Here is a 21,373-nt window from a genome sequence, read left to right on the forward strand (position 1 = left end):
GTTTGTTTTGTTTTTTAAAAAAAAATCAATGCAACGCTAGCAAAGTTTCTGGCACGTGCTCTTTTTCCCTTTTCAAAAAAAAATGATCTGATGCTGTAGGGAAAATAAGGGAAAAGGGCGAGCAAACCTCCCCCCCCCCCCTCCTCTACACACACACACACACACACACACTGATTATCAACGCTTGTGATTTTTTGAACAGCTTAATCGCAAACTCTCATTAAAGTCCTAGGCGGTGATGAAGACCCGCTCTTAACATTGTAGGGACCCGGGATGGAAGGATCCAGCGGCTCTAGTTTTGGAATAGACACTATATTGTCCAACGGTTCCAGCAGCCCGGTGCTGGGGAACAGTGATTTCTCTCACGGTGACAGCAGGACTTCGGATTTCCGAAACCAAAATTCGCCGTCCCCGGGCTCAGAGATCGACACGGTGGGCACGATCCCCCTCTCGCCGATTTCCATGGAGCAGACAGAGGTGCATCTCAGCGCCGAGAGCCAGCGCCATCAGCAGCAAAGTTTACAGCCGCCTCCTCCTCCTCCTCCTCCTCCTCCACCACCACCGCAGCCGCAGCAACTGGCAGGAGGCAGCTCTGTCCCCAGGACTTCCACATCTTCTTTCTTAATTAAAGACATTCTGGGAGACAGCAAACCGCTGGCAGCCTGTGCCCCTTACAGCACCAGCGTCTGTTCGCCCCACACCCCCAAACCAGAGGCTGAGCCTTTCAGGCAAAAGACGGAACCCGAAGAGGGTAAAAACCGGGATAAGCGAGATGACGGTCAAAGCGACAGCCTCAAATGCAACGGTGAGTCCTTTATTGCAGCCTTCCCTGAAATAGAGCTGTGTCTCCCGCAGAACCGCGGCCGCTTGTATTTTTCCTCGTTCGCAACTCGGTTTTGGAAGGATTGCAGGCGGGGAGCTGTCAGGTTTTTTTTTGTGGGGAGGGGGGGATAAAAATATCTGAGATCTTCGTTAGATAACACGAGAGCGCTGAGAGGTTACTCTGTAGCTAATAATGATGCCGACTGTTTTTCGTTCAAACGTTTGCTTCTGACTGGGTCGCTGTCACCTTTGTTTATGCTGGGTTCTGCCAGGGAATTGATTGACCAAATAGGCCGTATACATACATTCCCTCCCCCTTTGCAAAACTATTTGAGACTGGGCGCATTTTTTTCGCCAGTCGCGAGCACTAAAGAAGGTTCGGAGATTGTACCCAGGGAGATGCCAACATGCAGTGCAAAGGGAAGGCAGGCCTAGCAACTGTGTTTTTGTATGTACCTCGCGGAACCTAAACGGTCGCGCCTTTCCACGTGAAATTATTTCGGTGTTTGATGCAGAAATACAACTGCGATTACTGATCCGAACGTGGGATTACTCAGTGCAGCGAATTATACAAAGGTTACCCAGTTCTCGATTTCAAATGTTTTGGGGAGTAGGGGGAAATGGGGTGGCCAGAGATTGATATAATTGGTCGTTTCTCTTGGAGATTTAATGTGTGTTAATAGTTCGTAATATGACAAGTAAGGAAAACGTGCGATTAAAGAGAATGATCTTGAAAAAAATACTTAATCCTCTTTAAGACAGGATGATAATTTGCAAAACACTGCTAATGATACTTTATCAGTATCAGCCATTTCTGTTTGTTGTAAATTGTGTGTAAATGAGAAAAAAAAGTCTTTTTCTTATAATTCATTCAGTGATTACTATTAGCATAATAGAGGGGGGGAGAAAAAAAACAGATGCAGGGTCTGGTCTGGCGAATTTCTCTGTCCAAAGCTCCCTAGTGGGTCAATTAGAGAAGATTATTGTTCTTCCTGCAGGGAAGATCATAGTGCGCTGCAAAAAACTCGTACAAATAGAGATAGATTGACATATCGATTTCCCAGCATTTCAGAAAAAAAAACTCAAAGTTGACAAATAGTATCCGGAATTCTTAACGATGCCACCAGTACGTGGAAATCCACTTCAACCTCTTAAACACAACAAGCCAGTTATAAGTTTAACTCCCGTTACACGGAGGCCGCTGGTTTGGGGAGAATTCTGCCATTTATTTTGTTTCTGCAGCGGTCTTTTTGAATAATAAAACCCAGACACTCAAAACCAGCATCAAATATTGTTTTGGAAATCGCTCCTAATTGGGACTGCACATCTACAACTGGCTATTTTACACATGCAAATGATATGCAAAATGGAATGCAGGGGAATGGAACTTTTTTTTTAAAACAGTCAGATTACAGGATGTTCTGTTCTGCTCCCGGCCCATTTGGATTCACACGGTGCATTTATGTCTGGCGTTAGGAACAAAAGAGGAAGGCGACCGAGAAATCACCAGTAGCCGGGAAAGTCCGCCCGTGCGGGCGAAGAAGCCGAGGAAAGCGCGGACTGCCTTCTCCGATCACCAGCTCAATCAGTTAGAGCGCAGCTTCGAGCGGCAGAAGTACCTGAGCGTGCAGGACCGCATGGATTTGGCAGCGGCTCTGAACCTGACAGACACTCAGGTCAAAACCTGGTATCAGAACAGGAGGTACGTAAGACGTCCTGCTCCCTGTGAAACCCCAGCCCTACAATCTGTGTACACAGCAGCTCCTCGGCACCCCATGCGCACTGACAGCAACTGTGTATTCTATCAACTTATTGCATGTGCAGATGGCCCATATTCTCAACGCTGTAAAATGATTTTCACCCATAAACACTGTGTACTGGCACACCAGTGCTGACCACTGGCAACTCGAGGACTGCATAGTTATGATTCAGTGCAAAACAAACTACATAGATACCAGAAACCAACCAGCGTTAATACTAGCTAGCACCAAACACGCACACAAACACTCCCGAAGTAATTTCTTTGTCGCAATCAGAGTGGTTATAATGGTCGTCTATTAAATAAACACAAGACGCCATAAACAACGCAAACATTTTTTCAGAGGCTTCCCTTCAATTCAAGCCTTGCAATTCCCATCCAACGCCGCCGTTGATAGAGAGACAATTTTTACTCTGAAAGCCATCAAATTAAGATTGGCTCCCTTTATTATTTTTAGTTAGTTGCGCCTTAGCATTTTCTACTATACCTTGAAAGGCATTCACTCAGCCCAGCAATATTTTTGCGAGTGATGGGCTTATTTCAGATTTTGGTTGCTGCTTTACAAAAGGAGCGAATAGTTTTATTTAAAGTGTGTTAGAATTGAATGTTCGATACCCAGCGCTTGGCAAAGCCGGCGGGAGGCAATGCCGGTGTTTCTAGCTCAGACAGTGAGGTTTTAACTAAAGCACGGTGGAGGCAAATTCCAAAGATCCTTCTTTGCCCATCGGGATAGACACAAAATGTTGCTTTCACCAAGGAGTTTGGAAATAGGGCCGCAGTTTACCAACGATGCCACCGTTTTTCTGTCTCATTGCATACAGTTTCCAACCATGTTAAGTCTGTCAGCACATCTTAACATCAACTGTTCCCAAAATCTAAACACGGGTTAGTGCATGATACCTTTTTTTTTAAAAAAAATTCCTTTTAACATTACAAGAAAATAAAATTGTTGTTAATGGAGGTTTTCAAATGTCACTGAATCACTGCTATATTTGTATCTGGAATTCCTCGTTCTATCTTGCACACGGTAATCCGACGGGCAGGTTTTTTTAAAATTTCCTTATATTCTAATAAATCAAAGTTCCCAGCCCCTCAAATTAGATTTAAAGCAAAAACGACTTGTTTTTCCTCCGTCTGTCAATTGTTGTGGAAGAATTATGTTAAACACTCAGAATCAAATCTGAAATTATTCGACCCCTCTGCTTGAATTCGGTGCGGGAACTGCATTTTGCTAACTCCAAATCAATTCCGTGCTTGGGGATTTGGTCTCCCATTCACTCAGGGATTATTTGCAAAGTGTAATTACAAAGCCTTGCTGGCCATTCGTAACCGTTTTTTGTGCCCCTTTCTGGTTTATTTTCAGGACGAAATGGAAGAGGCAGACAGCTGTGGGACTAGAGCTGCTAGCAGAGGCCGGAAACTACTCCGCTTTGCAGAGAATGTTCCCATCGCCGTATTTCTACCACCCTAGCCTGCTAACTAACATGGACTCGACGGCGGCGGCGGCTATGTACATGTACCGGACTCCACCGCCTCATCCCGGACTGCAGCGGCCGCTTGTGCCCAGGGTCCTGATCCACGGGCTGGGGCCGGCAGGACAGCCGGCTCTCAACCCCTTGCCCAATCCTATCCCCGGAACACCACACCCCCGGTGAAAAAGGAAAACCCGGGGGGAGGAGGAGGAGGGGGGGGGGGGACAGGAGGAGGGTGAAAACAACAAAACAAAAAAAATAGGACTGAAAAAGCCGCGAGAGGGACATAAAACGGACTCTGCCCTAATGTAAGAGAAAAGAGGGGGATGGAGTTGAAACTTTGCACTGATTTCTCATGACCTTTCTATCTGAACGTGGCATGCACCAGAATAGTGGGAAGTGTACATTTCAAGGACTTGGGGGTGATTTATGCGTATTTATTGTTTGCTGTCTGAGAAATCCCGGTTTGGAAGCGTCTAAAACATTAGTACAGTACATAATTTTTTTTTCTCTCTCTCATTTTCATGCAGTATTTTCAATCAAATAAATACTTAGATCAAGTGTTTGATTCTGTAGTTTGGTTTCTGTCTTTTGAGGAACAATGTGAAAAAGAAAGTGTTGCTTTTAAAAGCAGGAGTGTGAGTGAACGTGTGAGCCATTTTAGTGGTTTGGAAGTGAAACGGTGTAATTGGGTTGTTGGTGAGATCTAATTAAAAAGGGGGTGGGGGGGGTGGGGGGAGAGCCGAAGTGGGAAATCTGGCTCACTGCTGCGGCTAATTGCAAGGGAAAGCTGGTTTATTAAACAAACTCCGGTTCGTTCACCCCTTCAGTCCGACAGCGAGTTGGAACTGCGTTGAGGAGCTAAGTCACAGTTTCAGGCGGTGGGTAACAGCGATCAGTTAGTTCAGCGAAGTTTGATAATTTCATTTTGGGAGGTACAGATGCGATTAATCACCGATTCCTTTTTTAGAGAAAAAAAAACCCAAAACGACTTGGCTTGCAATGTTAGCGCTACTCCCAAAGCCTCCGACATTTCGGTCTTTCTAATGGGAGTGAGCCCAGTATCTTGTGGGTACTCATCTTTTCTTTCCCTGAATAGTTAACAGCACATCATAATGGATGGTTTGTTAGGGCTCCCTGGGAAACGGGATCTTGTCCCAGTCTGGCAGCTGTTCTGGGGAAGCAGTAACGCTTGAAAGCATGGCCTCCACCAGACAACAGGCGTAAGGTAGCTCAGCGGGAGCAATTGGAGCGAATATTACAAAAAAAAACCCGCTAGGGCCAGCATCTTCAAGGCGAGAGATCGCAGCCGTAATCTCACCGACATCCTCACCTAGTGCGCTCTTAAAAAAAAGGGGGAACTGACAACTCAGAGGATTTAGTTCACCAGAACTTCGCCTGTTCTGGTTGTAATGCACGGTGACTAAACCCTTCCCTCCTTCACCATAAGGACATAACGATCGAGTCACGTCCAACTCCTGGTCCCGCCAATATCACGGGAGATTCATCTTCGAGCGATGCTCTGAAGTTGTTTCAAATATCGCGGTCAGAGGAAACCAACCAATGATCAGCGTTCATTAAAGCAATTGGATATTATTACTATTGATGTACACAAGGGTATGATCAATCCCCAAACCTCAAATCAAACACCCCCATCCCCACCCCCACTAGAGCCTAGGAATTTCTTCACTAATATAACTGCTCATGTATCATTTGTCAAAGCGTGCGGCGCTTTCTAAATGAAGTTGCAGATTAAAAAGAATTCTGTTCTGTTGGGGGTCTGGCAGCAGTCAGTCTCTCTCTCTCCGATTCTGGGAGGGGTGGTCTTCCTGGACCCGGGAAATCACCGTGCCGCGGTGAGAGAGAAAGAACCCACGTTCCAGGCGAACGCTAACACACATTCGGAATGAAATGATGGCCCCCCGCTCCGGGGACCCGCAGTCACAATGATGCTTCCAAGTGACGAGACTCCAGAATGTAGACAGCCCCAGGGCACATTTATTTTGGCTTTCTGTAATTGGAGGACGGTTTGCTGAGTTCCCCACTAATAAAATCGCGTTTAAAAAAACAAATTGACCTCAGCAAAAGGCTGAAAGAAAGGGACTAAGTGGCACAGCCCATTTCATTCCACCCTCCTCACACTACCCCTCCGCCCCTCCCTCCCTGAACCTTTGCAGTCACCTTGTCTCTATTTGAGGGGGCGGGGGAGGATATTCGATCAGTCCCTGACTGACCTGTCTTCGCTTCGAGCCAGTAATTAGAACTGACGTGTAGGTTTAAAGTTTATCATGAGGGTAAGCCGGCATTTCGGACGAATTGTTTTAATAAGCGGCTTCTCCCGCGATTAGAAAACAAAAGGCAGAGTTTGTTTTGAGTCGGTGGGTTTGATTGGAACGAAATCTTCCCCTTTTAAACAGACCTGGGCTAAAAGACTATTCCGAACCGGAGTCTTAATAAATATCAAAACGAGTTAACGAGACCGTCAACTTTAAAAAAAAATTCCTTTTGAGCTTCCGATCTCAGTAACAGTGATCCCGCATCGACAACCTGTCCCTTTTAATATTAAACAGCGGCCATCTGATACAGGATCACTTGGTTACTGGATTTAGAGATAACCGGAATAACTCAGAGCTGTCACGAGTTCAGAAAGTTACTTAAATTGTTTCAGATTTAAGAAAGTCAGTTTACATCTGCCGGACTGATACTTGTGTTTCTTAAATCATTTTTAAACAAAAGACAAACTTTTAATATGAATTTAAATAAACCATTATTATGGGAGGGATGTGAAAATATATGAACATGAACACGCCAAATTAACTTGATGAAAGTCTTCTTTACAAATTGTTAACATTGACTGCTTTCAGCTTGGCTGTATCCTTCGCTATTTTTTATTTCATTTGCAATTTTGATCGTTTCGGATGATTATTGATATTAATGAATTATTTCAGGGCGGACTTTGTGTACTGCTTAAATTATTGCTGGGCTACCCATAACTTAATGCGTTCAAATGAACGAGACATTTTCACTCATTCAGATTTCACAAAGCTCCCGTTACAGGATTCTGTACTGGCAAGCGTTGAGAGAATTACGGCTGTGTGATGGGCCGAACACTACACCTCGTAAAGTTGTATTAAGTGAAGTTCTATTTCTGTTGTTAGATAATCTGAGACATGCGCTCAATTTGAACGAGCGATCATCTGTCCCTCTGTTTGTGGGGACCACAACCCACCCTTAATTTCTGGTGAGTGCAAACGTTAGAGGCAAAAAAGTGTATAGTTCTGAACAGTGTGTGTTATACAATCTTATACAAAAAAAGGGTATGTATGTCTCAGCAAATCTAACACTAATGGCTGATTATCGTTAGGTGGGATAGTGTTTATAATCCTTATATTGAATGATAAGACCCAAAACACTCTCTCTGTTCGATCAATCCAGTCAGAAAAAAAGACATGACTCCAAGTGCGATTCTTACTGTCAAAACCTAACCTTTACCTCAGGTATTCCCGCCAGGTATATTGTCAAAAACTCCTGCCAGTTAGACTCACCTATGTTTTGATGCTAAAGGATATCGGTATTTGCTTTAATTCATCAGTATTTAACCCAATCAACTGTTTTGTACAACCCGCAAGTTTTGAAACAGTGATTATAATCTTGTTTCAAAATTGAACCGTTAGATACCTACCAAATAATGTATTTGTCATTCTGAATAGCAAGATTCTGGCTAAAGTTCCTGGAGAAAGTATGTTTAATTCAGGCTTTACAACTATCTCTTACAATTTAACTGAGGTTCAACCTTCTTTGAGGTATTGAGGGAAAATAAAGCATGTGTACACTAGACAGGGTTTGGAGCCACCTCCCAGTTTTTTTCCCGACATGTTCTAACACGCTTCCTGGGGTAAGGTGAGACTTGAACCCATAATTCTGGGAACAAAATTAGGGATACGACCACTGCGGCACAGGCGCCTCGGAATTTGGAATATACAGAACACACCAGGATTAAGCCGTAACCGTAAAGTGAACTGGCTATAATCGAGACATTTTCCACTAACTGCGTTTGGAAGAATAGAATATTCTGTATATTATCAAAGATTGGTGAAAGATGTCTATCACATTGTATTAATTCAAGCATATACTTGTTCACAATGTAGAATAGTGATATTCAAACTCAACTCTGAAGCTGTTGTAACAATCACAGTTATTATGCAACGAATACTTTTCAATGGTCTAATGTGTACCACGTTTTGAGGAATGGAAGTTAAGTTCAATGTTGCATTCTGTTGAAAAAATGTAAAGAAAAAAACCGATGGCGTTCATCTGGATCTGTTCTATGATGTGAAATTGGTTTTGTGTTACTTTGACAAAGTCGTGAAAGGCACCCTTGTGATTGACCGGGATAAATTCTTCCAAGTAAGATCCATCGTAAATTTTCTGCTTTTTTGCCTTCATTCCTGTTCTTTGCTTTCATGTTCTGCTGTTAGTGAATTGCCAGTGTATCGGTACCATTTTAAAACGTGCGGTTGAAATTAAAGCATGAATTGTTACAATTCTCAAATCATCACTTTCCCCTTTGTGCAATTTACCCAGTGACTGGCAATCGCACCCCATATGGTAAGATGATATTAAATCCTATTTACATTTGAAAAGTACCGGTTATTTTGTTCCTTTTGGCTACAGCTGGGGAATGGTTTGCCTCAATTCAGTGTGGTAAAGAAATTTAGATTTAATACTGGCTTTATCGCCTAAACCTTACTGTATTTGCTCACAATGGGACTTTTGTAGATTGATTCAGTCGCCTGCCTCTCGATAAGCCCTGACTCCCCGGACACGTTAAACTGAAGCCTTTGGCCAGGACACTGCAACACTAGCCGTTGAACCGTCGTCAGTAAACAGGCAGTGCTTTCTGCATTGAGATGTACAAAAAACAAAGATTGGAGATAGTTGTGTGTATTTTTGCGTTGTCGATTTGCAGCCTGGTGTATATCATCTCTTGCAGTGATGAACTTATTTCGACTTGTCTCAGTCTCTGACAATAAAGACACATATATTTAGACAAGTTCAACGAGTCACAGTTATTTGTGTTTAGGGATGCTCTTCCCTGGTTACTGGCGACTACTCGCTGTCACAGAACACATGTCTTTGGACAATTGGGACACGGATTTATATATAGGATTTTACCAGCGCGTTCCTTTCCTGTCTAGTTACAGATTTCATTATAAATATGTAAAGCCTTTTATATCTTTACAGATTGAAGTTTTCATGACTAAAGACGACTAGAAAATATGGCTTTAGCGATTGGAGTTCTCTCTCAGCTACAGAGATGCTCCGGCTGGTTCAGCGCTCAACCTGATCCACTCCTGTCTCCTCGCGTTTGTTGCAGCTTTCAGCGCGATCCCGGGAGTTCATCCGAACACCGATGGGCGCCAGGGAAGGGTGGGGTGCGCCGGAAGGGGAGGGAAGCTGAAGGGGGAGGGAAGGAAGTGGGGGAGAAGGGAGCTGAAGGGGAAGGAGGTAGGGCTGGTGGGAGAGAGGGTTTGGATGGGGGAGGGAAAGGGGGGAGGGAGAGAGGGGATTGAGGAGGAGGTGGGGTTGGAGGGGGTGAGGAAGGGAAAGGGGGTAGATGTTCGAGGGAGGAGGCGAGGTTGGAGGGGCTGGACTGGGAATAGGAGGTGCAGGGGGGTGAGAGGGAAGGACGAAGATTGGGGAGATGAAGGGGGAGGTAGGAGGGAGAGGGAAGGAAGGAGCGTGAGGAGATGAAGGGGTAGAGGGAGAGTGGGAGATGAAGGAGGAGGAATGGGGTGGAGAGGAAAGGAGGGAGGAGGAGGAAGTGGTGGGGTAGGGAAGAGGTGAGGAGAAGGAAGGAGGAAGAATGGGCAGAGAGAATGTTGGAGGTAGAGCAGGGGAAGGAAAAGGAGGCGTGAGGAGAGAGGGGAGGAAGGAGCAAGCAAAGGGGAGGGAGTAGAGGGGGTAGGGAGGATGATGGAGAGGGAGCAGAGAGTATAACAAGGCATGTTGAGCATCTGGAATTCTCTACTGCAGACAACATTGAAGGTCAAAATATTGAATGTTTTCAAAAAACACTTTGAGACTGTTTTTGGACTAAAGTGTGTATGGAGGAGAAAACATGAATAGGGGATAGAGTAGGGTGATCAGCCATGATCAGCTTGGATGGTGGAACAGACTCAATGGACCAAGTAGCCTACTCCTGCTCATATTATCTATGTTTTTGTTTCTATGGGAGCAGACTGACGGAGGAGAGGGAGTGGGAAGAAGGGGGATAATGGAGAGGTGTGAGCAGAGTGGAGGGGAGGAGGAGAAACAGGGAGAGAGAGGGGGGAAAATTGGGTGGAGGACAGACAGTGGCGGGAGGAGGGATATGGTTCAGGTGAGGGGTTATGGGGAAGGGGTGTGGGAGTTGGGAGTACGAGGGAGGGCAAATGAAGGAGGGTGAATGGGGTAGGGAGAGGTAGAAGAGAAGCGGGCAGATGGGTGAAGGGGAGGGGGAGTGAACGTGAGAAGGGAGGAAGGAAGTGACAAGGGGATAGGAGGGGAAAGCTGAGGGGGAGGAGAGGGTAAGAGGAAAGGAGAGGGGTATGGTGAGAGGGGAAGGTAAGGGTGAAAGTGAGGGGTGTAAGGTGGGGTATAAGATGAGGGAGTAAGGTGAGGGGCAGGGGTGGTAAGGTGAGGAGAAGAGGGTGAATGTGAGGTGGAGGGGGTTAAGATGACAGGTTGGGATAACATGAGGGGGAGGGTAGTAAGGTGAGGTGGATGCAGATAAGTTAAGGGGAAGGGGTAAAGTGGGGTAAGGGGGTAAGGTAAAGGGGAGTTGAGATGGACTAAGGGGGAAGTGGGGGGGAACTTGAGGGGGGAGGAGAGTGACCAGGATAAGGTGGAGAGGGTGAAAGGGATAGAAGAGGAAGAGGAGGGGAAAAGGAGGGGAAGGGGAGATATAGTGAGCTAGGAAGAGGACAGGAAGGGACAGAAGGTGGATGGGTAGGAAGTGTGGAAGCTGGGATGGGGATTGTTGGAAAGAGTGAGTGTGGTGATGGGCTGCTGTGGGGGGAAGGGATGGAGGGGAATGCAAAGGATATGGGGGTTACACATTGTCCGGATGATGGGTAACTTGTCTGGTGACACATGCACCAAACAACCCCACCTCTCTGTGTCCAAACACTTCAACACCCCCTCCCACTCAGCCAAGGACATGCGAGTCCTAGGCCTCTCAACTGCCAAATTCTAGCCACCCGGCCCCTGGAGACCTCCAGGGACCCTCCAACCACATGGTAATGTGGATTTCACCAAGTTTCCTCATCTCCCCTCCCCCAACCTTATCCCAGACCCAACCCTCCAACTTGGCACAGCCCTCCTGCCAGTCCATCTTCCTTCCCACCTATCCTCTTCACCCTCCTCTCCCTCCTATCAGCATCACCCCTCAACTGCATCTACCTATCGCCTGACCAGCAACCTTACCTTCCGCCAGCCCTTCTCATTTATCTCTCAGCCACCCGCCCCCCTTGCCTCTCTTCCACCAGCCCCCTCCCCTCACATTCCTGATGATGGGAAATGTCGACTCTCCTGCCCCTGGGATGCTGCCTGACCTGCTGCGCTTTCCCAGCGCGACACTTATAAACCCTGATATAGCAGTGAGCTCACACCAAAGGCCACTCAATTCCAAACTGAAGTCTCAGTGGGGGTCTTGGCCTCGGATTTTTGTTGTCAGGGAATCTGAAAAGGGGAACAAAGTAGATGAAGGAGATACAATGTGTCAGCCACCTTCTCTGTGCCACCGGGCACCAACACAACCTGAAGCGACTGGAGTGGAAGCGATGAAAGACAGATGTATGCCCCTTCATTTACATGACACACATTAACCGTAACACAGATATTCTCAGAGAATTGTCTTGTTCCCGAGCTTACACGATCCCACGTAGGGCGCTTTAATTGCCACATTTTCAACCGAATCTTGGTGATATAATGGGGGATGTCTTAGTCATTACCTTAATGAGCTAACACCTTCTCTTCCCTCAGCCTACTCATTATCACGCCTCATGCTCCACTTTAAACGACAGCGACTTTTGTTAAATAAATGGGGAGGCTTGAAAGTTTAATATGAAAAAAAAATCAGCTTTCTACATTACAAAATGCGAGAGTGCATAAATTTACACAGAATAAGCAAGCTTCAGGGCTGAGGGGAGGGAGACATTGTTTAGCCCGGGGATCAATGGGGGGGGGGGGAGAAAGAGAGGATCTCTCTTAATGACAGTCGGTTGCCCCTTCTCTTTGCTGACCCGCAGTGTGTAGAAAGGTGTCAGCTGATGAATTGTGAGGCGGTGGATTGTGAACGGGCGCACTTGCACCGTTGATGGATTTTGAAATGCTTTCTAACAAGGTTAGCTTTCGCGTAAAGTGAGAATTGAGATTTCTGTACAAAATGAAAGGGGTTGTGTCTGTGGCTGGAGTTGGGTTTTTGTTTCTGTCACAGCACAATACATGGAATGTACCAGGGACGATTACTGAGAGCTGGACTCGATTCCGAAAGATTTCTTCTGTTTATTTTAAGAAAATATCCGAGGTCATCGATAATGCATTAATGCATTCTCTCCCTACGACCGTTAACATAAAATGCCTTAGAATGGTTTAGTTTAAAATCTGGCTTCCAGCTATACGATTTCAATTGTAAACTCATTGTTAACAATTCATCATAACCGATTTTTAATTTGATACAGTATGCATCCACACTGAAATATTTTATCCTGCTGTAACTGCATTAGACTTGAACATTCAACATGAAACGGATTCCGAAATACTGATATTTCTACTTTCTGCTGGCGGCCTCGGGCTCAGTATTGTACACACACATGACCATGAGAAATGGAGAGCAGGGCTATATTGACCAGAAGATTTAGCTGTTCGCTATACTCTGGAACACATATTTTCCCCGCCCTTTCTGGGGGGTTTGAAAGGCAAAATGAACAAAATAGAATTGATTTGGAATATGGATACCACATGCTATATTAACAAACACTTGCCAGTAAATGACACATTTACATACACATGATGTCAGCCGGCAATATTTTACAGCCTTAATTGGTTTGGCTGGAGGCATTGTGTGTCAAAATCGAGCGTGTTGCTTCCCTCGAGTTGTCCTCTTTCCCGGGAACAGGCTTATTCTTAACATCCGCCTGCATTTCTCTTTAATGTGGTGTCCATTCCGGAAGGAAGTTAATTATTGATGCCAACAGCAAATAAATAACACCAAATAAATACCTGTAAGCGACTGAGATATTTACACGGACATTGCTATATAAATAGTACAACTTATGCTAAAATATTGGAATAACCTTCGTTAAAAAAAGTTCATGGTTTATCCAAGCAGAGTTCCCCTTTGTGGAAATCTTATTTGCTTCGTGAATGAATTGCGAGTACAGGGTTTGACAGAAGTATGAATATCTTTCTCGTGTCTTGAATCTACCAGGTAACATGTTCGGGCTGTTTCTTGTTTTTAAAATTAATTAGTAACCCGTGTTTATTCGATTGGGGGCAAATTAAACACGCGAGGCGTTAAGCAGCGGTAGTTCGAGTCAATGAGTATTTGACATGGCAATGGCAACTCAATCACTTTTGTTAAATCAAGAGATTTTTAAAAAATATAACATTTACAACAGTCTGCATCAACAAATTGACGTCTGCTCCTGGACCTAATGTAGTGGAATGGAAGGGTAGGAGGAACTACACTTAAATACCATTTAGCCAATGGAATAATTTAAACCCCTATTAAACTCGATGAAGTGCGCTGAAACTGGGTCAAGGTGTTTAGGCTATTCCTGGTGTTAGAGTACACAATTACTTTGAATGAGCCTGCACCATTCATCACAAATTGGTAACCGACTCAGTGAATCATTGTGGCGGAGATAATGGGGAAGAGACAGAATGAGATTCCACTGACGCGTTAGAGATCTTCCTGAGTTCATCGGGAAGGCACTGACTGGGTTAAAGGATCATTCTGCTTCCAGCCCTGTGGCGGCGTTAAGGTGGAAGCACTGAACTGTTGTTTGTGACTGCTCACAGAATTCCTGGCACTGAAATTGTTCGACACAACTACTTATTTAAACATTTCATTGTTAGATATCCGCCCGGACAAGACGGGAGGCGCAATAGCACTGTTAGATAAACAAAAAAACCCGAGGAAAACCTGTATTGCCTTAGGTCCTCATCAAAAATCCCGACGTAGGGTAACAAGTGACGTTTTGAAATCGACTTTTTAGACAATTCAAGAATACGTTAACTCTTCTAAGGCAAAATATTCAAATTTATGATTCTGGTGATCCGGTCAATATTTCTTCAAAGAATATTTCAAAATGCACCAACAGATAGTTGGTCCACTTTCTCATTGATTTTAACAAGCGAGTGCTTTTAACTTGCAAACCTATGTTCAGGGACAGCAACGTGTTATATTTAGAGTTTAAGCAAACGATGCTTTGAAAGGCTGCTGATATAGTTAACGACATTAAAATACACGGGCGCTGTCGATGGTAAGCCAAGTGGTATCAGTGTAACATTTTTCTAGAATATACCGTTTTCTTTTATTCTTTCACAGGTTGTGGGTGTCACTGGTGGCAAAGGCCTTTGAACTGAATGGCCTCCTAGGTCTTATCAGAGCGCAACTATATTTCTATGGTTCTGGAGTAACAATGCTGGCCAGATCAAGCCAGGAGAACAGATTTTCTCCCCTAAAGAGCACTAGATGAATTTTCACAAGAGAAATTGTAGTTCTCATTACTGGTACTAACTTTACTATTTTGTTGGTCAATTAGCTTAAAAATTGCTAGCTCAGTAACATTACCACTAAGTCACATCTCCCCTGCCATTAAAAGCAAACTAGAGACAAAAAAAAACCTCCAGATGCTGGAATCCAAAGTAAAAAAAGTAGGAGGCTGTAAGAACACAACAAACCCAGGCAGCATCATGAGTTGGGAAGTCAATATTTCAGGTATAACTCCTCTTCTTCAGGACTGTGGGTGGGGGTAAGGGCAGCTGCAGATAAAGGGACGGGATTGCTGGTAGGTTTTGGGGAAAGAAAGCAAGTAGCCTTTCAGAGCCACTAAAACAAAAATTGCTGGAAAGACTCAGCAGGTTTGGCGGCTTCTATGAAGAGAAATCAGAGTTACGTTTCAGGGGCAGTGACCCTGCTTCACAACAGTGCTTCAGCTTTAAGGTTGGTTGCAACTGACACATCTGATGAAAAACCAAATTTCTAACACTCAAAAAGAGACCAGATTCATTGGTCCACCAGTATCAGACATTCAGCATTATGAAAGACCCACTGAGTACATTAAAAATTGCACTACAACAACAAATTGTATTCACACAGCACCTACAACATATTGGTGACAGCAGAATCAGGCAAAAGTTGACACTGAGTCAACAAAGGAAATGTTAGGAGGATGATTTTGGTAAGAGCATTAGGTTTTAACATTGATGGAGGAACTGGAACATTTAGGGGGGGAATTCCTGGGTTAGTGACTTTGACAGCTTAATAGATGAGTGGTGAGATGAAGGCGTGGGGATCGTGCAGGAGGCCAGTTTTAGGGACCTTCAGGTACTTGGGTGCAGAGCGCTGGAGGAGATTTCAAAGATGGGGTTGTAGGGGAAAGGATTGTTTCAAGATCACAGAAGAATTTGGACATGGGGATGAGACCTTTAAGTAGGAAACATTTGTTGGACCAGGAGAAAATGTAGATCAATGACAAAAAGTCTGATGGGCTAGCTGAACTTGGTGTGAATTAAGATTTGCACAAGAGTTTTGAGATTACGCTTATATTGAGTGAATGATGAGGAGAGCATCGTAATAATCGAAAGATAATTTGGGATTTGTAAAAATTTGTTTTTGGGATGTGGGTGATGCTAGCTGGGTCAGCATTTATTACCCATCCCTTGCTGTCGTTGAGAAGGTCATTTCCGCCACCTCCAAACGGACCCCAACGCCAGGGATATATTTCCCTCCCCTCCCCCATCAGCGTTCCAAAAAGACCACTCCCTCCGTGACTCCCTCGTCAGGTCCACACCCCCCACCAACCCAACCTCCACTCCCGGCACCTTCCCCTGCAACCGCAAGAAATGCAAAACTTGCGCCCACACCTCCTCCCTTACTTCTCTCCAAGGCCGCAAGGGATCCTTCCATATCCACCACAAATTCACCTGCACCTCCACACACATCATTTACTGCATCTGCTGCACCCGATGTGGCCTCCTCTATATTGGGGAGACAGGCCACCTACTTGCGGAACGCTTCAGAGAACACCTCTGGGACACCTGGACCAACCAACCCAACCACCCCGTGGCTCAACATTTCAACTCCCCCTCCCACTCCACCAAGGACATGCAGGTCCTTGGACTCCTCCATCGCCAGACCATAGCAACACGACAGCTGGAGGAAAAGCGCCTCATCTTCTGCCTGGGAACCCTCCAACCACAAGGGATGAACTCAGATTTCTCCAGTTTCCTCATTTCCCCTCCCCCCACCTTGTCTCAGTCCCAACCCTCGAACTCAGCACCACCTTCCTAACCTGCAATCTTCTTCCTGACCTCTCCGCCCCCACCTCCACTCCAGCCTATCACCCTCACCTTATCACACTCACCTTAACCTCCTTCCACCTATCGCATTTCCAACGCTCCTCCCTACCTTTTAACTTAGCCTGCCTGGCATACTTTCCTCATTTCTGAAGAAGGGCTTATGCCTGAAATGTCGATTCTCCTGCTCCTTGGATGCTGCCTGACCTGCTGCGTTTTTCCAACAACACATTTTCAGCTTGAGAAGGTAGTGGTGAGCTGCCCTCTTGAGCTGTTGGAATCCATTTGGTATAGTTGCACCTATAATGCCATTACTGAGGGAGTTCCATTTTTTTTGACCCGGTGATGCTGAAGGAATGACTATCGATTTCCAAGTCGGGATGGTGAGTAGTTTGGAAGGAAGCTTTCAAGTGCTGGTGTCCCCATGTATCTGCTACCCTTGTCCTTCTAGACAGAAATGGTCATGCGTTTGGAAGAATCCTTGGTGATTTTTTTCTCTGCAATTTATCTTATAGATGGTATACATGGCTATTACTGAGTGTTGGTGATGAAGGGAGTGGATGTTTGTGGATGTGTTGCTAATCATGTGGGCGGCTTTGTCCTGAATGGGACAAGCTTCTTCAGTGTTGTTGGAACTGAACTCGTCCAGGCAGGTGAGAATATTTTATCACCCTTTTAATTTGTGCCCTAGAGATAGAACAAAAAAAAACAAAGAACAAGGAAAATTTGCAGCCCAGGAACAGGCCCTTCAGCCCTTTAAGCCTGAGCCAATCCAAATGTACTGTCTAAACCTGTCGATCTATTCCTAAGCATTTATGTCCCTCTGCTCCTCACCTACTCATGCATCTGTCCAGAAGCATCTTAAATGAATCTACCATGCCTGCCTCTACCCACCTCTGCTGGCAACAAGTTCCAAACGCCCACCACCCTCTGTGTGAAGTACTTGCCGCGTGTATCCCCCTTAAACTTTCTACCTCTCACCTTGTAAGCATGACCTCTGGTTATTGAATCCTTCATTCTGGGAAAAAAGCTTGTCTCCATCCACTCTGTCAATACCCTTCATGATTTTGTAAACCTCAATCAGGTGCCCCCTCAATCTCCTTTTTTCTCGTGAAAATAAACCTAACCTACTCAACCTCTCTTCATAGCTAGCACCTTCCATACCAGGCAATATCCTTGTAAATCTTCTCTGTTCCCTCTCCAAAGCGTTCACATCCTTTTGGTAATGTGGCGACCAGAACTGTACACAATATTCTAAATGCGGCTGAACCAATGTCTTGTACAATTTTAACATGACTTGCCAGCTCTTATACTCAATATCCCGTCCAATGAAGGCAAGCATACTATATGCCTTCTTGACCACTCTATCCACCTGTGCAGCAACCTTCAGGGTACAATGGACCTGCACTCCCAGATCTCTTTGCTCATCAACTTTTCCAAAGGCTCTTCCATTCATTGTATAATTCACTCTGGAATTAGTCTTGCCTAAATGCATCATCTCACATTTGTCTGGATTGAAAGCCATCTACCACTTTTCCGCCCAACTCTCCAGTCTACATATATCCTCCTGTATTCTCTGACAGTCCCTAATGCTTTCTGCTACTCCACCAATCTTTGTGTCATCTGCAAACTTGCTGATCATACCAACAGTGCCCTCTTCTAGATCATTTATGTATATTACAAACAACAGTGGCTCCAAAACTGACCCCTGTGGAACACCACTGGTCACCTTTCTCCATTTTGAGAAACTCCCTTCAACTACTACTCTCTGTCTCCTGTTGCTCAACCAGTTTTTTATCCACCTAGCTAGAACACCATGCACACCATGTGACATCACTCTCTCCATTAGTCTACAATGGGGAACCTTATCAAACGCCTTACTAAAGTCCATGAATATGACATCAACAGCCCTTCATTCATCTAACAACTTGGTCACTTCCTCGAAGAACTCTATTAAGTTAGTAAGGCACAATCTCCCCTGCACAAACCATGTTGCCTATCACTGATAAGCTCATTCTTTTCTCAGTATAAATAGATCCTATCTGTCAGTACCCTCTCCAGCAACTTCCCCACCACTGACGTCAGGCTCATTGGTCTGTAGTTACCCGAAATATCCCTACTACCTTTCTTCTACAGGGGGACAACATAAGCTACCCTCCAGTCCTCTGGCACCTCACCTGTATTTAAGGATGCCACAAAGATATCTGTCAGGGCCCCAACTATTTCCTCTCTTGCCTCCCTCAGCAACCTGGGGTAGATCCCATCCGGTCCTGGGGTTTGTCCACCTTAATAACCTCTAGCCTACCCAACACATCTTTCCTACTTATGCCAACGTGATCGAGATGAATCAAACTTCTATCTCTAATCTCAACATTCATCATGTTCCTCTCCTCAGTGAACACTGATGCAAAGTAATCATTCAGAATTTCAGCTATTCTTTCAGGTTCGGCACACAGCCTTCCTTTGTTATCCTTTAGTGGACCAATCCTTTCTTATATAAGAATAAAATGCTTTGGGATTTTCCTTATTTCTGCTTTCTAAAGCTATTTCATTACCCCTATTAGCCCACTTGATTCCCTGTTTAAGATTTGTCCTACTCTTCTGATATTCCTCCAGGGCCCATTCTGTTCTCAGCTGCCTAGACCTTATGTACGCTTCCCTTTTTCTCTTGGCTAGTCGTACAATTTCTGCTGTCATCCACGGTTATGAATCTTGTCCTTCCTATCATTTGCCTTCAATGGGATATGCTTATCCTGCACTACCATTATCTTTGAAAGTCTCCCACATCTCAAATGTGGACTTCCCTTCAAATAGCTCCTGCCTAATTTTGATATAATTGACTTTGGCTGCAAATGTGTTGCTGGTCAAAGCACAGCAGGTTAGGCAGCATCTCAGGAATAGAGAATTCAGCGTTTCGAGCATAAGCCTAACCTGCTGTGCTTTGACCAGCAACACATTTGCAGCTGTGATCTCCAGCATCTGCAGACCTCATTTTTTACTCGATAATTGACTTTGGGCCAGTTTAGTACTCTTCCTTGAGGATCACCCTCTTCTTTATCTACGAGTATTCTAAAACTTACAGAATTGTGGTCACTGTTTCCAAAGAAATCCCCCACTGCAACTCCTACTACTTGTCCTGGCTCGTTCCCCAGTACCAGGTCCAATATGGCCCCTTCCCTCGTCGACCTATTGACATACTGCTCTAGAAAACTCTCCTGGATGCTTCGTACAAATTCTACCCCATCCAGACCTCTGATGCCTAGTGTATCCCAGTCAATGTTGGGAAAATTAAAATCTCCCATCACCACTACCCTATTGCCTCTACATCTATTTGTAATTCGTTTACCTATTTGTTCTTCTACCTCACGCTCACTGTTGGGAGGTCTGTAATACAGCCCTAACTTTGTAACAGCACCCTTCTTATTTCTCAGCTCCACCCGTAAGGCCTCACTACCCAGATGGTGGAGAGGCTTTGGGACTCAGGAGGTAAGTTGCACTGCAGGATTGCAGGGTGGTGGGATCTTCAACAGCAGGGAGGCAAGTGCAAGACTGGAAACAGATACAGTAATCACAAATAGTAAAATGAAGTGACAGGTCAGGCTGGAAAATGACAGGGAGCAAGGAATGCTTATTGGATTAAATCACATTCATTTCAATGCAAGAGGGCTGACAGGTAAGGACAATGAACTCAGGGCTGGTTAGTTACATGGGACTGGAATGTTATAGCCATTACAGAAACATGGCTTAAGGAGGGTCAGGACTGATAGCTTAATATGCCACAGTACCAGTGCTTTAGACAGGACAGAGGTAGTGGAAAGAAGGGCGGGGGGAGGGGTATGGAAGTTGCATTTTTGACTAGGGCACGTACCACAGCAGTAATCAGTGATGAAATGACTAAAGAATTATTCAGTGAGGCTTTGTGGGTGGAGCTAAGAAATAAGAAGGGGATGGTGACATTATTGGGGTTGTACTGTAGGCCTCCAAATAGTCAATGGGAATTATAGGAACAAATACACAGGGCGACTGGGGAGACTTGGCAGGAATTATAGGGTTGTGATAGTAGAGGATTTTAATTTTCTTAACTAGACTGGGACTGCCAGAGCATTCAGGGCTTAGGTGAGATGGAAGTGCATTCAGGAAAGTTACCTCAAGCAGTATATAGAGGGTCCTATTCGGAAAGGGGCAAAACTCAACCCACTCTTGGGAAATAGGGCAGAACAGGTAACTGAGATGACAGTGAGGGAGCACTTTGGGATGGGTGACAATAGTTCTATTAATTTTAAATAGTTATGGAGAGGCACAAAACTGGTCCACAGGTTCAAGTTTTAAATTGGGGTCAGGTGAATTTCGATGAAATTAGACAAGAGCTTGCAGGGGATGATTGGAGTGGTTTGTCTGCAGGCAAAGGGACCTCCGGCAAGTGGGAGGCCTTTAAAAGTGAGACAGCTAGAGTTCAAGTCTATATGTTCCTGTGAGGATGAAAGGCAAGGTTGACAGGAATAGGGAATTCTGGATGACAAGAGAGTTTGAGGTTTTGACCAGAAGAAAGGAGGTGTGCCTCAGATACAGACAATTTGCATCAAGGGAATCAGCATGGCTTTGTTTGTGGGAGATCATACCTCACAAATTTGTTAGAGTTCTTTGATAAAGTGAGCAGGAAAGTTGACGAGCGCAGGACAGTAGATATAGTGTATATGGCTTTTAGTAATGCCTTTGATCAGGTTCCATGTGTTTGGCTGCTCTTGGTATACAG

At 44.9% G+C, this 21,373-nt stretch overlaps 1 protein-coding gene across 1 annotated transcript; it reads left to right on the forward strand.

Annotated features, from left to right (window-relative positions):
- Positions 1-273: 273 nt before the first annotated feature.
- Positions 274-4,236, forward strand: barhl2 (BarH-like homeobox 2). Its single transcript, XM_060829973.1, has 3 exons — positions 274-805; positions 2,299-2,524; positions 3,945-4,236. The coding sequence occupies exons 1-3, from the start codon at positions 274-276 to the stop codon at positions 4,234-4,236; spliced, it is 1,050 nt and encodes a 349-aa protein (XP_060685956.1).
- Positions 4,237-21,373: the final 17,137 nt, after the last annotated feature.

This window comes from Hemiscyllium ocellatum, chromosome 9 (assembly GCF_020745735.1).
Source record: "Hemiscyllium ocellatum isolate sHemOce1 chromosome 9, sHemOce1.pat.X.cur, whole genome shotgun sequence".
Lineage (NCBI taxonomy): Eukaryota > Metazoa > Chordata > Chondrichthyes > Orectolobiformes > Hemiscylliidae > Hemiscyllium > Hemiscyllium ocellatum.

Excerpts from the sequence above, each read along its gene's own strand:
- barhl2 (XM_060829973.1), top strand. The coding sequence starts at position 274 with ATGGAAGGATCCAGCGGCTCTAGTTTTGGAATAGACACTATATTGTCC. Across the intron at positions 806-2,298 it reads CGACAGCCTCAAATGCAACG|GAACAAAAGAGGAAGGCGAC; the intron begins GTGAGTCCTTTA and ends GTCTGGCGTTAG. Across the intron at positions 2,525-3,944 it reads ACCTGGTATCAGAACAGGAG|GACGAAATGGAAGAGGCAGA; the intron begins GTACGTAAGACG and ends GTTTATTTTCAG.